This window comes from Pantherophis guttatus, chromosome 5 (assembly GCF_059756535.1).
Source record: "Pantherophis guttatus breed Tessera chromosome 5, ASM5975653v1, whole genome shotgun sequence".
NCBI classification, from domain to species: domain Eukaryota; kingdom Metazoa; phylum Chordata; class Lepidosauria; order Squamata; family Colubridae; genus Pantherophis; species Pantherophis guttatus.
The window spans coordinates 77,076,239-77,093,704 of record NC_142067.1 but is presented as its reverse complement, the minus strand read 5'-3'; the positions used below and the strand labels follow the sequence as shown (position 1 = coordinate 77,093,704).

Sequence of the window (17,466 nt, the reverse complement as noted above, 5' to 3'; positions counted from 1 at the left end):
TGCATTGAAGCATCCTTGATAGGGCACCATTAGAAAATTCCTCCCCCTAGGAATATACTTCAGAGTAAAGTGGAAGCATTTAAAATACTACACCCACCTGACCTGTTTGGGGGACAACTTGCATGGAGTTTGGAGGGCTTCAAGGTTCTTGTGATCTGTCTACACTTCAAAGGGTACACGACTCCCCTCCAGCAGATGCCGCAATGTCATCAGTGCCCACCAGACCGTGTAGGCTTCCTTTTCCGAAATCGCCCACCGCCTTTCAGTGTCGTTGAGTTTGCATCATGTATAGGCACACAGTTGCAGGTTACTCTGCTTGTTGGTTTGGAGAAGGACAGCTCCCATGGCTATGTCGCTGGCATCGGCTTGGACCACAAATGCTCGCTCCAGATCTGGATGTTTTAGGACGGGCTCCTTAGCAAATAGCATCTTTAACATTTCAAAGGCTCTTTGACATTCCATTGTCCATTGTAGTGGTTGGTTGGGTCTGATTTTCCCTATTGTGTGCTTTGTCTTAAGAAGGTTGGTTAGCAGTAGGGCCACCCATGCAAACAAAGGGATGAACTGCCAGTAAAAGTTTGTGAATCCTAGGAAACTTTGCAATTGCTTACAACTCTTAGGCGCCTGCCAGTCCATAACCAATTGCACCTTCGTTGGATCCATCTCCAGAGTTCAACACATGATATCCTAAGTAGTCCAACTGGGTCTGGTGGAACTTGCATTTCGACAACTTTACATACAAATTTGCCACCAACAGATTTTCCAGGATGCTGCGCATCAACTGGACATGCTCATCCATGGTTTTGGTGTAAATCAGGATGTCATCAAAATATACAAGTACTCCTTTATATTAATGCTCATGCAAGACCTCATTAATTAATTGCATAAACACTGCTGGAGCTCCTTGTAAGCCAAATGGCATTACTCTGAATTGATAACTTCTTAGGAGACAGTTGAAAGCAGTTTTCCATTCGTCCCCTTCCTTGATCCAGACCCAGTAATATGCCTCCCTCAAGTCAAGCTTGGGGAAAATATGTCCTTCAGCCAAACAGGACAGCATGTCCTTCAGGAGAGGGAGGGGGTATGTATTTTTAATGCACACTCCATTGATCCCCTGAAGTCCACATACATCCTTAGTGTCCTGTCCTTTTTTTCCCTGGGGCTGCAATCTGAGACCTAGTCAGCTGGATGAATCCCCTAATCATGTTTTTCTCTATGTAAAGCCATAGTTCATCAATCTCCCATGGTGTCATTGATTACATTTTTGGCTTTGGCAGTTTGGCCACTGCACGGATTTCTATGGTATAGTCCATGGGCCAGTGTGGGGGAAGGATGTTGCACTCCCTCTTGCTGATTATGTTGGCAAGATCTCTATACACAAGGGGGAAGGCTGGATTCCTCACAGCCTTGGCCTGCATGTTCACAGGCTCATGGCTCGATGTGCCGTTGGGATCCTGTTTCCATGGTTGCTCATGCTGAGGGGTTGTGAGGCCATTGCCTATCCTCAAGTGTCAACATCCATCCTCCCACCAGATAGTTGGACCCCACTTGTCCAACCACATTAATCCACCGATTCAGTCATTTTCAGGACAATGATGAATTGGATGAGTTCCCAATGCTGGGTCAATTCCAGTTTCACTGGCTCTGTTATATGGGTTGCAGGTGCCCCTCATAGGATCGAGCCATCTACTTGCTCAAATCTCAAGGGCTGTGACATTCTCTTTGCCTTTACCCCCAATTTTGCAGCAGTCATCTAGCTAATGAAGCATCATATAGACCCAGAATCTATTAGAGCCTCATAGGCTCCACGTCTCTGGGCTGTAAGTACCACTGGAACAACAAACGGGAGATGGTATTACTTACCATTGGGTCATTTTCCCCTCCAATGTCATAACTGGCTGGGTTGGGTTCCCATTCCACAGTGACTCCTCCATCATCTGCTGGTGGTACCGGGGTCACTGTCACAGTCTGCAGTGCCCTCCCTGGACCTCTCCGGGCTCTTCCAGGGTGACTTCTTTTGCTTTCACCATCCCTAGGTCCCCCAGCCTTGGCTTTTGGACTAGAAACCGGGCACTCAGCCATGTGGTGGCCCAGTTGACCACACAGAAGCACAGGATGGGTGTCCTAGTGGATATGGGTCTCTCTGGTGGAGACACTCTTGAGGGGGGTCCCACTCAGGTGATGGTCATTGCTCTGTCTGGGAATCACCTTGGTCTCGTAGTCCTTTGGGTGACACTCCCGCAATTCGGCATATAATTTGGTAACCACTAGGTACCATGCTCCAGGCCAGGAGGATAGGCCTCAATACGCACACACCTGCCACAGTGTGGGGTCAAGGCCCACCTTAAATTGATGAACTAACAGTTGTTCTGGCCAACCTTGCAACTTGCTGGCAATCCGGTGGAAGTCGCGCATGTAGTCCACTACCGGCCAACCATTTTGCCTCAACTCCAGGATTTCTCCTTCCACCTGCTGAGCCCTGGTCATATTTGAGAAGTGGAAAAGGAAAATGGGAAGGAGCAAACAGTGATTTCTTTCAGTCCCTGTTCCGACTTTCCAAAACCAAGAAACAGAAATAAAAGATTCAATTAACTGCTTTTAATTCTTGCAGGCCTGGAAACATCAGCACATAGCAACCAAAACAATGGCAGCAATAACCATTGCTGCTTTCCCGTCAAATTAACCCTGCCCTCTGCATGTGCCTGCCCCACCCACATAGCTGTTGTACTTCTCGAGAGGCCTGGAATTTTTCTGTTGGGCCTAGTTCTTTCTTCTGCTGCCAGCCTGCTCTCCAGCTGATTGTCGGCCAGCAGCTTCTTCATCATCAACCTCCCATTCCATGAGTCTACTGTTTTTCATTATTCCTGTAAGCCTCCCCTCCAAATGACAACCCCGAGACAGTCCACCAGAGGCTCGCCGTTTCGAGGGTTGACAGCCGACCCCATTAGGCCCCGGGAGGAGATTGCCATGGAGTTCATTGTGGAACTCCCAGAGAGGCACAGGAACATGGTGATATGGACAGTGATAGATCTCTTTTCAAAACAGGCCCGCTTCATTGCATGTCCAGGCCTACCCTCAGCCCACAAGCTGACCAAACTGTTCCTGACATACAGTATATCTACCACCTACGTGGGGTGCCAAGGAGGATAATCTCAGATTGAGGAGTCCAATTCATGGCCAAATTTGGAAGGAGTTTGTTCGAGCAATCAGGTCATCACAAAGGCTTAGTTCCGCCTTCCATCCGAGCACCAATGGGGCCATAAAGAGAGCTAATGCAATGATGGAACAGTCCCTATGGTGTTACATCACCTACTAGCAGACTAATTGGGCAGAGTTTCTGCTGTTTGTGGAGATGGCATACAACAATGCTGTACACAGCAGTACAGGTCATCCCCCCTTCAAGCTGGTGAACAGGGTGGAGTTTGTGCTGATCCCCGAGTTCCCTTGGGATGCCCCCTCCTTAGGCAGCTTGATGGAGTAGATTGATAACCTGCATGAGGTCTGGGTGGATGTCAAGCAGGCATTGCTAAAAGCGGCAGAAACTCCATGTGAACAAGAAAAGATCAACACAGAGACCTTTAGGTAGGGGGGAAAGTGTATCTCTCCACCAAATATTTGAAACTGAGGCTACCATGCAAAAAGCTGGGTCCAACATTCTTGGGTCCATTCCCCATAGTCAGGGTGATCAATCCAGTTACCGTGGAATTGAAGCTTCCTTGCCTATTGGGGAAGGTCCATACTGTCTTCCATAGCAGCCTACTGAAGTCGGTGATGACATCAAACAGTAGGCCCTCGACCCCACCCCCACCCGGACCCATAATGGTGGAGGGGGAATCCCACTACGAGATAGACCAGATATTATTTATTTATTTATTTTATTTTATTCAATTTGTATACCGCCCTTCTCCTAGTGGACTCAGGGCGGTGCACAGCCAGAACTAAAACACATACCAATACAAAATTTAAAATTATTAAAAGAATTACATAACTTTGGCCCAAATTTAAAACAATTCAAATTAAAACCCATTGACAATTTAAAAAGCTAAAAAACTAAAAAAGACTAAAGAAGGAGGTGGGGTTCACGCCAGCCCTGCTTGATGGAAAAGAAAAGTTTTCAAGGCACAGCGAAAGACCCGGAGATCCAATATCCTTCATATCTCTGGGGGCAAATCATTCCAGAGGGCAGGAGCTGCCACAAAGAAGGCCTTCCCCCTGGGGGTCGCCAGCCGACATTGCCTGGCTGACAGCACCCTGAGGAGTCCCTCTCTGTGGAAGCGTACTGGTCGGTGGGAGGCTATCGGCGGCAGAAGGCAGTCCCGCAAATACCCAGGTCCTATGCCATGGAGCACTTTAAAGGTGGTGACCAACACCTTGAAGCGTACCCGGAAGACCACTGGAAGCCAATGCAGCTCACACAGGAGAGGTGTCACATGGGAGCGCCCCCTCGCTCCCATAATCCCCCATGCGGATGCATTCTGCACCAGTTGGAGCCTCCGGGTGCTCCTCAAGGGAAGCCCCATGTAGAGAGCATTGCAGTAGTCCAGGCGGGAAGTGACGAGTGCCTGAGTGACTGTGCGTAAGGAGTCCTGATCCAGAAAGCGATGCAACTGGCGAATCAGGCGAACCTGATAAAAAGACCCCCTGTCCACGGCCGTCATATGCTCTTCTAAAGACAGCCATGCATCCAGGAAGACGCCCAAGTTGCGAGCTCTGTCTGTGGGGGCCAATAACTCGCCCCCAATAGCCAGTGATGGCACCAGCTGGCTGTATCGGAACGCCAGAAGCCACAGCCACTCGCTCTTGGAAGGGTTGAGTCAAAGCCTGTTACTCCCCATCCAGATCTGCACAGCCTCCAGGCACCGGGACATCACTTCAAGGGCATCATTGGGATGGCCTGGGGTGGAGATGTACAGCTGAGTATCATCAGCGTACTGATGGAACTCCACCCCAAAGCCATGGATGATCTCACCCAGTGGCTTCACATAAATGTTGAACAGAAGGGGCAAGAGGACCGACCCCTGAGGCACCCCACAAACAAGGCGCCTCGGGGTCGACCTCTGCCCCCCTGCCAACACCGACTGCGACCGGTCGGAGAGATAGGAGGAGAACCACCGCAAAACGGTGCCCCCCACTCCCAACCCCTCCAACCGGCGCAACAGGATACCATGGTCGATGGTATCAAAAGCCGCTGAGAGATCTAACAGGACCAGGATAGAGGAGCAACCCCTATCCCGAGCCCTCCAGAGATCATCCACCAACGCGACCAATACCGTTTCCATGCTGTGCCCAGGCCTGAAGCCGGACTGGAGTGGATCCATTGGATTTCTGAGTGTTTAAAGGGAATTGCAATACTTAGTCTGATGGAAAGGGTACCCGTGTTCAAGCCCTCATGGGTGAGGAGTCAGGACGTACAAGCAGAAAGACTGATCAACAGGTTCCATAGGGAAAACCCCCTTAAGCCCAGGGAGGGAACCCTCGGGAACTGGGCCAGACCACATATACACTAACCCTTACATGAGCTTGCTCTTTTCCAGATATGTTCCCCCTGGTAGAGGGGAGCCGCCTGTCAACATCCGAGATGGTGACATTGAGGCTACACCCCTGTGCGCCGTTTCTGAGTTGCCACAAGCTAGGGAGGGGAAGGGGGTCGCATGAGGTGCACTACTGGGTGTTGGGTGCTGGGTGTTGCAATGGACTCACAAAGTGGGGGCCAATAGACATGCCGATGAGCTCCGGAAGAGCGAAGCAGCAGTGGAGAGTCTTTGCTGGAGCAAGCCCCAGAAGAGTGATGCAGCAGGGGCCGGAGAGTCTTTGCTGGAGCAAGCCTGGAGCAAGCCTTGCCACACCCTCATAATCAGCTAGCAGGTAGAAGCCGGTAATGATGGCTAGATTCCAAATTTCACTGCGTGCTGAGTCGAGAGCCCAGTAAAGGGGAATTGCTCTACCAACAAATGGTGTGGCCTCGTTTCTTACTGGCTAGGCTCGGCATTATTGTAACTAAATTGAGTTATATTTAATGTTTTTAATTACCTGATACTACAATGTGAAAACTTCAAAGATAATGTAGTATAACTATATAATGCCATTTTGAAGACATATTAATCAGTTAATAATAAATTTTCTAAGTCAGTCAACTAAAGTGAGTCTAAGAAGAAATATTTTGAATAAATGTTTACATTCTTTTGACATTACATATCAATGATTTGACAAATTAACTGGAGACAATGGAATTAGATATAGCATGCATCTACAGTGTGTCGTCTTTCCTTCATCAATTATATGCAGTCCAAAAAATGCACCTTTTTTATATAGTTACATGCTTCTTTCTGGTGAGTTGGTTACAAATGTTGAAAGCACTAATTTATATATTCAATTCTCAAAGTTTTTGGTTGTTAACTGACTTAAAATTAATGAATATATAAATGGCAAATTTTCTTCAATAAGTGTAGTTTTTTCAGTTCATAAATAAAAATATGTATGCTTTTCTAGATTTTATTTCCTTTCTTCTCCTTATCCTTCACCCCATCTTTTGCTGATATACACATGTATACACACACACACACACACACACACACACACACACACACACACACACACACACACACACACATGATTCACCCATATGGCACTACTGTGGCATGAGCTTCACTAGTTCCCAGTCTTTCCAGAAGCAATTCAAGCTGCTGGTTATTATTAAAACCCTACATCAGTGGAACCACTTTTTCCTGAGTGCCTGTTTCACCAGGTCAGATAGGACGGCAGTGAAGTCTCCAGGTCCCTTCCTTCCTCTTCTCATTTAGAAGGACCTAGAAGCACCTTTTCCATAGTAATAAAGGGATTATTCATTGGATGCTTTGAAGCAGGATGGCTGAGGGGCTAAATTTGGGTTTTATTGTTTCTATTGAAACAATAAAACTTAAATCTAGTTAGGGTTTATTGGACTTTGTTCATTGTTATTGTAAACTACCCAGAGTTGTGCTTTAAGATAAATGGCATTGTAAGTCTACCATGTTTCCTTGAAAATAAGACAGGATCTTATTTTCTTTTGAAACCTGAAATAAGAGCTTGGCCTTATTATCAGGGATCTAAGTATTTTGGGGGTGCTCGTGGTTGCTGTTGTGTTGCGCCTTGGCAGCGCAACAAAGCCGCTCGTCAGCTGTTCACCCAAGGCTGTACCTGCGTCCGGCTCTTCGGAAGCCTGCTTGCAAGAGAGCAGCCGCCCAGAACCTCTTGCCACTTGGTGCCCACCCAGTGGACACCCTTGGTTACTCACCGACCAAGCAGTATCCCAGGATCACGATGTGGGTGAAACCGGTGAGCACCAGGTCTGCACTGCCGCCATTCCAGCACTGAGGCTGGCTTCCCCTGCAGCTTCCAAAACCCAGCTGGAAGCCTCTGGAAGTGGAGAAGAGGCCAGCCGCCTTCTGCCGAGTCTTCTGGGAGCCGGGGCAGCCGCATGGACCTACAACCACAGAGCGGACCAGCCGGGGTTTGGAAGCCACAGAGGAAGCCATCCGCAGTGCTGGGATGGCAGAAGCACGGACTCCCCATGAGGGGCTGTGGCTCCCTTCACCCTTTGCCGCCTCTCTGCCCCAGCAGCAGGCGGCTGGCCTGACTGGCCTCTTTTCTGCTTCCAACGGCTTCCAGCCAGGGTTTGGAAGCCACAGAGGAAGCCAGCTCAGTGCTGGGATGGCAGCAGCACGGACTCCTCAAGGAACTGGTGCTCACCGGCTCTGCCCACATCGTGATCCTGGGATACTGCTCGGTCGGTGAGTGGCACTCTGCCTGGCCAGATGGGGGAGGTGTCTGCTGGGTGGGCACCAAGTGGCAAGAGGTGCCAGGCGGCTGCTCTCTTGAGAGTGGAACAGGAGTTTTCAGGAAAGGAGGATGGATGGATAGATGGGAGGCAGGCGAGCGCCAAGAATGCTGGGGCAGCTCCTGATCAGTTCAGCTGATCCGCGGGTTGCAATTAAGGAGCCCAGCTGCCATTAGCTGACCGGGAAAGGGAAGGGCTGCCTTCTGTGCTGCCCGCGCCCAACCCTTCACTAGGGCTTATTTTCAGGGGAGGGCATATATTTACGCCCACCCCAAAAATCCGGCTTGGCTTTATTTTCAGGACATGTCGCATTTTTGGGGAAACACGGTAAAACAAATAGATAAACAATAAATATACAGACACAGTGTGTTCTGCACAAACAAGTATACATCTCCTTCATAAAAAAGCTTTGCTCCATGTAATTACACTCTAGCTAATGCATTCTACAAACCTTATGCCTTTGGATATCATAACAAAGTATATTAGGTGTATGTATCAATTTTATGGCATAATACTTCTAAAATTCCAGAGAACATGTTATATTGTTGTGAAATAAACATTATTTCTATAACATTCAAAGCGATAGAGGGGAAAACTTACAAAAAAAATGCTTAAGATTAAGGTAACATAATGAAAAATAGAACAGAATAATCAATATATATATTTTAAAACTATTTTTCTTAATATTGCAAGAAAATATAAACACACACACATACACACCAATACATGCCCATATCAACATACATACACATAGAAAGAGAGCTCTTATGACTAATTCTTCTAACTTTGGAAGGCACCATCTGTGGGCCAGAGGAAAGGATACTGGAACAATTTAGAGATCAGATAGAAATCGCTATCTTGAATATTCAAAGTTCCATCTCACCTCACATTCATACCGGAGGAAGATTTAAACCATAATTACTCATGGTTTAAATGAGTAATTTAAACTCATTTAAATTATCTATTTCTCTGCCTGATCCCACAAAATTCTTAGTTTAGTTACTGCTTATCAAAACAATATATTTAGTGTTATGAAAGTTCAACTTAATCGTATAACTTATCTAACAATTGATTTTACTAGTAAAATAATGAAAATAATCTTTTAAACATTTTTAAGGTATGCTTCAGATTGATATAAAATATTTAACCATAGCTAATTATTAAAATGCATTACAATGATTTAAAAAAGTTAAAAAAACTATGTCCTTCAACTTAGAAGGACAACTTAAAACTTAGAATATGACACGTAACACAACTCTTTAAAAGGCACAAACCCAAAATTTAAGAAATATAATGTAAGTGTCAAAACAAAGTGTATGTGTCTTTACAGGCGTTCACACATATGCAATGAATCTGGTATGTATGTCCTGATGGAAAGATTGCCCATCAGTGGCTCAGCTGAAGTATATAAAAATTAATTTGCCTTTCAAACATTGCAATCCCTATTATTTCACACATATGAGAGTGAACAGGCAAGTGATTGCATCAGTAAGTACCTGCTTTATCAACTAATGAAACAACATTATTCTTTTCAGAAGCTCAACATGTTATGATAAAACCAGTGACACAAAATCTTCTCCTACAGATATTTACATCTTTAACCAGCTGATGGAAAAATTCTATGAATTGATTACATATAAGGAACCTTGAAAGATTCTACACCCAACACTTCCATGACTATTTCTTAAAAATTCTACCAAAATCTAATACAAAAGGTTTTGTATCCTGCTTATGAATTGTTAAAATAGTAACAGATAATATATAGTTAACATACATAACATGTTCAATACCAATTGTATTGGACAAAAATATCCAATTTATTTTAATATATCAACCAAGTTCACAAATAAGTATTAATTCTCAAGTTTTTCAACTTGGATTTGGCAGTAAATCCCTTATTTCCTGGTACTTGCCCACTTAACTTGATTCCTCAGGGTGACTTCACAGAAGATATGGTTCTGCAAAATTAAAATCTTTATTGCAGAGAAGAATGAAGTCAAACACAAGAGTTGATTGCCATGAAAAAGAAGCAATGACTTTTTATAACCTTGGAGTTTTAAAATCATGGTTTCTTCCTCACCCATTAATGGATACTTGGTATAGTTGTTGATAGCCTTGAAATGGTTGTTATATCTCTACATGATGGTCATCTCTGTCCTGAGAACTATTTAAAGCCTTAATCCTTACACTGATATCACAATAATATTGGTAGGAATTATAGCAGTAGAATAATATACTATACAATTGAAACCAAACTGCATTTGATTTTTTTACATGGCTTGATCAATTTGTTCCCTTTGCTATCCTTTCCTTCTTGCCATTATCATTTATTATTCCGTCCAAGTGTAACATCAACCATAATGTTAATTTCATTTGCCTTCATTTCTTCCCTTATATTCCTTGCTATAGCTTCCTTACATTGTATACATTACAGCCGCATTACATTACATTGTATTTTCTTTGTAACTTATTTCTCTACCATTATCAGAACTTGACAACAATTTGATACATAAATCTCAGGGGAAACAAAATTCTATGTGAAGCTTGATTACACAGCTCCTTTGTACTTCCTATGTCAGAAATGCCAAAACATATTTAAAAACCATCAAGTATCAATAATAATTATAAGAAAATTTGAATTATTATCTTTTCATTCTAATTATTTTTACCATTATGCAGTTTATGTAAATGTCACATAAAGTATTTTCCATTTCTAGGCTAATAAAAGGTTAATGTTACAACTTACTATTTGATTCCAAAATAATATGTTTCAGCAAGAAATAGACAAAATGACCACTACTCAAAATAATTTACAGAATTCATTTGAAAAAAGACATATGAGCTCATTTTAAAAAATCTGAAAATCCATTCTGATATTTTCTTTTGTGTACTTAAATAATTGGTTTTATTGTACTATATACAGTACAACCAAACCGTTAATAAGTACTTCTGTATAGGAACAGTCTTAAAATCTAAACAAATAAATAGAGGAAAATCTTTGACAGAAACAGGGGTGGGGATTGTCTTTACAATTAAAAAGAGAATGTGGTCATCTCATAAAAAGCATTTCTAAAAGGATAGACTGGAGTAGGAAAGCTGTACAAACATCCAATGAAATTATGAAAGTGCAAACATTTTAATCAGATTATGACATAAGACATGGAATAAATTACAGATGGTGGATAGAAAATGACTTTAATATGCTACTATGACACTGAAACAAATACAAGATTTAGAACAAGGGACTACAGAGTAGTACAGTAGAAGGCAGATTAAAGGTGAGATTGAGTGCAAAGGATATTGTGAAATTTAGAAAACAATGATTTCAGGATTTAAAATATTTTAGGTAAAACCAAATACATATCCAAAAAAATTAAAAGTGTTATTCTTTGTTTCATAACAAAGTTATGGAGCATAACTGTGAGGACATTAAAGCAACAATATTTGGGGAAAACAGTATCAATAATATCAATATATTTGGATAAGCAGACTTGTAACTGCATTATTTATATTGAAGGCATTATCATAAATAGTTAGGATTATTTCTTCAAGTATTAGAATAGCTCACAAGTTATTATTAATATATTATCAGTCAGAGACACAATAAAGTTTATAGTATTCTGTAATATAAACTTGAAAACCAATTCTAGAAAACTGCAGAATACAATCCACTACAGTACTTTAAAGATAGTTTCAATTGATACTATTTTCTTAAGGATTTTATAAAATAACTGTTAACATGCAATACTGACCATGGTATATCTGACTGCTTCATACAGATTTGCAGTAAAGGGTCTAGATATGCCAAATAAACATTTTATTCAGAAAATGTATTTCTTCCATCCTGGATGAAGTTTTGATTAACTGTATACATCTTACCAGCCCTTCACTTGGCTTGATGTTTGCTAGCTGAATCACTTCCAGGTGAGCAGATTGAGACACGAGGGGATCAGATGAAAGTGATATTATATGATCACAGACACTAGATAGAGTCTTACACTAGAAAACAAAACAAAACAAAAAATTATATTAACCCAGGAACTTTAAATCTAACACAGCAAACCTTGGGCATAATAGTTAGATACAATTTTACTCCCTTATAAGATTGCAATTATGATAAAATAATTGATCAGATAAAAAATTAAAAAAGAAAAATCTGTTTAGAGATTGGTAATTTTTCTCTTTCTTCTCCCTGTTTCTGGGAGCATTAGCAAATATATGGCTGATGAATACACATATATACACAACCTATTTTACAACTATAATAACAAATACAATCCAGATTTTTCCATACATATTATATATTATTTAATAACACATTGTTAAATTTGTAATACTAATGATCTTCTAACAGCTGACTTAATCGTATAAAAAGAAAAAAGAAAATAAAAGCACACATCTCCAGGAAGAGCAAATTTAGTTTGCTGCAAAAATACATAATACAGTTTGTTTGTTTGTTTGTTCATAAATTTTATTGGCCACCTATCTTACCATAAGGTAACTCTGGATGGCTTACAGTCACATCTAAGTTAAAACATAAAAAGTTAAAATCAAACATTAAAACCAAAGACACATGGGGAGGATGGTGGTGGAGTGGGGAAGAGGTGGATTCTCCATTGTGCTGTTCCCCCACTGGGGCCCCAAGCTGTCTTGGAGAACATCTTTAGACCCTTACAAAAAGATAGGAGAGTTGGGGCCAACCTCACATCGGAGGGGGGCGGCAAGATGTTTCAGCTGGAGCAACAACCAGCTGGAGCAATCAGGTTGATGGGTCCCACAGCATGCCTCCTCAGCTAGCAAGAGTGGTACAGGTCAAACCCAATGGGGTATGACGGTCCCTCAAGTAACCTGAACCCATACCATGAAGGGCTTTAAAGGTGATCACCAATTGCATCCAGAACCAGACTGGCAACCAATGCAGCTCACGGAGCAGTGGTATGACAAGGGCCATTCCTGCCTACCCCCCTCAAACTACCTCCCTGCCACACTCTGCACCAGCTTTAGCTTCTAAATGCTCTTCAAGGGTAGCCACATGTAGAGTGCATTACAATAGTCAGCCATGAGATGACTAGGAACTGAATGACTGAATGACTTAGTGCATGTCAGCTAAATAAATCTCCAAATGCTATAGCTAGGTGCAATGGTAGAATGAAAAACTGATATAAGACAGTTTTCTGTAAAGTGAAGAAATATATGGTGGAAGCATAATATGCATAGATAGAAGTACACATCTTATAGATCATTAGATGAACTACTGTTCTTGCTGTAGAAAAGAAAACAATTGATACCAGTCTTAAAATAAAAGAGTTCCAAAAGGTAGTTAAGTAAGAAGGATCCCATTCTTCTTAGGAATAGTAAAATAATACATTCTCTTGGGTTTAGAACATTATCCACTTTTGATATAGTGCTGGTATAGTCTTGGTGGTTCCAAGTGGAAAGATTAGTAAGAAAGAATGGCTAGTGGTATGTACTTTGTTCCCTTAAGTGCACGGTACATGGAAATCTATGTGGTTTTATATTTTTAGATAATGGTTCAGTATGTAGGGCAGAATTAAGCAAACTATACCCCTAGTAAAACAACTGTGTAGAATAAAGCCTAGAATGTAAGTAGATTGTATAGATGAACCAAGACTATATTTGGCTCATCTTTGACTATATAAGGATTAACATTTAGTTAATGAGTTCACTATTAATGTCTATGGTGATGCAATAAATACTACTTACCACATGGAGAATTTTGTTCTCAGTTTCATGTACTGTTGAGTCCTAGAAAGATAAGATGAACTGAAATTAATTTAATTAAATGAAACATTTAGGGGAAAGTGGTTACTTTTTAATACTTCAATAATATAAGAGAGAGAGAGAGAGAAGAAAGAAAGAAAGAAAGAAAGAAAGAAAGAAAGAAAGAAAGAAAGAAAGAAAGAAAGAAAGAAAGAAAGAAAGAAAGAAAGAAAGAAAGAAAGAAAGAAGGAAAGAAGCAAGCTGAAATGGTCATGTAAGAGTCACAAGTACACCTTATGTCTCCTCATTAAAATGACCTGTGAAGTTTGCTAAAAGAAAAAAAAAACTTCCTTTCCGCTCCATTTCAGACAAAGGTGATCTCTCCCTATCAGATGACCTCAAAAAGATTAAGAAAAGCCTATCATTACTGCAGATCGAGCTTCATCATCTCCACACACCCACAACCAACTCTCTGAGCCTTTGCCTTAATCTTGCCCTGAAGGACCAATTTGGTGTGTCATGAAAGGTAATTGAAGCCTGCTTCCCTCTGGAGAGGAATTACTTAGTTGCCATCAGGACACACTTTGAAAGCCATACTTCCAGAGAAAGGAAGTGCTCCCTTAAATGCTTTGACCAACCCAGACCTGACCCAGACTACTTCAGGGATTCTCTCCAAATATGGCTTTTCAGAACTCCACAAAAGGGCAAAGTTCAACACCATCAACACAACCTTTCCCCTTTCCCTTTTTAAACAGACTCCAGCTCTGGTTTGCCTTCTGATCCTCTTTTGAAGTCTCCAGTGTGTCTCATGCAAGTCTGAAAGATTTTTCTTCTGTTTGTTCCCAATTTGCCTAATCTAAGAATCTAAAGAGACTTTTATTGCTGAGTCCCATTTGTGTAATAAAGGCTTTACATGTGTGCATGCATCACTTGATGATTTCATTATAAGAAATGAGCTAATCACACTGAAAAACATGATAGACAATATGGAAATTATATCTGTGTGACTTGATCTTGTTCATGCATCCAAGGTCTTAATTTCACATTGAAGTCCTCAAATGAAGGGCACATGTGTGCCACTAATAGAAAATAAAAGTGGGAGGTTAAACCAAATTAGATGCCTTATTTCTCAAATTTAGTTGATTTAAATCCTGATTAATGTTTCTCATTCATCTCCATGTGTTTTGAGAGTGCTACTAAGATCTAATCTTATATACAGCCAAAATAAAGCTCAGTAAACATGGATGGCACCAGTTTAGGAAGGGCTGAAGAGCCTTGGTAGTACAAGGGTTTAAGGCACCCTGTTATTAAGCTGCTTAAGACCAGCTGCCTGCAATTACTGCAGGGTTCGAATCTCGCCAAGGCTCAAGGTTGACTCAGCCTTCCATCCTTTCTAAGGTAGGTGAAATGAGGACCCAGTTTGTGGGGGCAATAAGCTGACTTTGTATAAATATACAAAAGGATGAAGGCTATTGCTGAGCACATTGTAAGCCGCCCTGAGTCTTCGGAGAAGGGTGGCATATAAATCAAAATTAAAAAAAAAATTAAAATCTGAGACATTGTGTGTGTGTGTGTGTGCGTGTGTGTGTATCTCACACAAACTTTTTTAGAATGAGCTTTTAGAAAACAAAGGCTCTGGTATTAAAAGATGCTGATTTGATCAGAGGAGTCCTATAAAGAAAATTGTATGGCAGAATCACCCAGTGTTCGAGTGAGGATGGACTTGTTGACTCCGAAGGCAGATAATAAAGAAGCTAAAGATGCTATCCAGAAAGTTGACAATAGGTGTTGTGGTCCATCAGCAGCCTGCGGAGCTGGCAGCAGAGTCGACAGTGAGGAGGCTGGGGAGGAACAAGGGCCAGTCCTGGAGTCTGGGGAAGGCTCAGACGAAGCTTGGATGAGGGCTCTGCCTTGGAGGCAGAGAAAGGGCCATCTGGGAGGTACATGCTGCCTCCAGAGCCTCCAGAGTCGGACCTCAGCGAGACAGAGGAACAGGGGGAGCCTGTTCCCAGTGCACGCAGAAGACAAGAACAGTTAAAACAAAAGGGATGACTCGGGAATAGGGCTTGGAGATGATTGGCCCCTCCCATAAGACTTAAAAGAGGAGCAAAGGCATGTGGGCCTTTGAAGGAAGCAACATTGTTAGTTCTGTGCAGTTTAAAGTCTGAAGCTCTGTTTGATTCTGGATTCCGTGTGATTTTGCCAATTAGGTCTTTGGCAGCGTGTCAAGGGAGATAAAGGTGGGTGATTATCAGCCTTATCCCAAAGGACTCTTTACAACTATTTGGGACTCATCTGTGAATGAACAGAATTCACAGCTGTTAAAATAAAACAGGTTTTTGGGACTACTCATGTGTTTTACTGACTCAGGAAGCCTAGGTCAGAACAATAGGTCTGGTCACTGGTGATGGTATGATAATCACCTGTTTGGCAGTTGCAGCTCAGTACAGAGATGGAAATGAGAAGGGCAAACTGGTGATGGTGTGCTTAGGCCACCCTAGATATTCTACCTGTTAATCAGACCCTGATTTGCCAAATGCATTAGGTATGCCATTAGTAATATTATGAACTAAAAAAGCGTTTCACATGGAAGAAAAGTCCCTAAAAGAGTGGAAAATATCTTAGATATTCTGATGAAACTTAAGTCCACCTGCTAAACCAACCACCCTCCAAAAAGTAAGAATCGATGTGTTTTTGATGTCTTCTACTGCTTCTTCCTAAATCTGTAGTAGACAAGCAGGATCATAATCTACTTGTCCCAACGCTCATGTAGACACCTTTGCTCTGGGATGTGATTTTGGAGGTAGGAAACATTAACATGTACAATTTATATTAGTTCCTAGCAGTTCCATAAATGAATAGCAGTAGTTTGAACTTACTTACTTACTTTATTTGATTTATATACCACCCTACTCCCGAAGGACTCAGGGTGGTGAACAGCCAAACAGTAAAAATACATAGATACAAAATTTAAAAAAAAGTAAAATCGAATTAAACAATTTGGCCCAGACAGATTAAAACACCCCAATCATTTAAAAACCGATTAAAATTTGCATAATTAAAAAGAGGGAAAAGATTAGGCCAGGCCCGCCTGGTGGAATAAAAAGGTCTTAAGAGCGCGGCAGAAGGTGCACAGATCCGGGATCCTCTGTATCTCTGGGAGGAGCTCATTCCAGATAGTAGGTATCCCCACAGAGAAGCTCTCCCCCTGGGGGCCACCAGTTGACATTGTTTGGCCGACGGCACCCGGAGGAGCCCCTCTCTATGAGAGCGTACCGGCCGGTGGGAGGCTATTGGTGGTAGTAGGTGGTCCCGTAAATAACCAGGTCCTGAACCATGGAGCGCTCTGAAGGTGGTAACCAAAACCTTAAAGCACACCCGGAAGACCACCGGGAGCCAGTGCAGCTCGCGCAAGAGAGGTGTTACATGGGAACACCATGTCGCTCCCATTACCACCCGCGCGGCCACACTCTGCGCCAGTTGGAGCCTCCGGGTGGTCCTCAAGGGGAGCCCCATGTAGAGAGCGTTACAATAGTCCAGGCGGGAGGTGACGAGAGCATGAGTGACCGTGCGTATGAGTGACTGCATCATCATGATATTTTAATGACTGCAGTTTCACTATATTATGGTTGGTCACAATCAGTCAGATGTTTACACGAGATTTGGTATTTTTATCCAACCAGAACTTGAGATAGACATACATTGGTTGTTTGATGGTGTTAAAGGTATTTATCATTGCAGGATATAAGCAGTTCCAACAAAAGCTCCTTTTTGCAATTGAGTGATGGTGATTTTGTCGATGTCAATGGTGTCAATGTTGCAAATGTTTTGGAATTGCACTAACGATGCCTATTATTTTTAATACTATTTTGCTGTCTTTTGTCACAGTCATTCTACTTCTATTTGCAAATCTTTGTATTTTGTAATTT

At 42.2% G+C, this 17,466-nt stretch overlaps 1 protein-coding gene across 5 annotated transcripts in view; it reads right to left on the bottom strand.

Annotated features, from left to right (window-relative positions):
• CNKSR2 (connector enhancer of kinase suppressor of Ras 2) overlaps nt 1-17,466 on the bottom strand; it is a 452,425-nt gene that overhangs the window by 345,564 nt on the left and 89,395 nt on the right. For all 5 annotated transcript variants that reach the window (XM_060686726.2, XM_087871349.1, XM_060686725.2 and 2 more), the window contains exons 5-6: nt 13,541-13,582; nt 11,696-11,815 (exon numbers count right to left, since the gene is read on the bottom strand). In XM_060686726.2, coding sequence (XP_060542709.1) covers nt 11,696-11,815; nt 13,541-13,582 — 162 coding nt within the window. The remainder of the gene's footprint in view (nt 1-11,695; nt 11,816-13,540; nt 13,583-17,466) is intronic.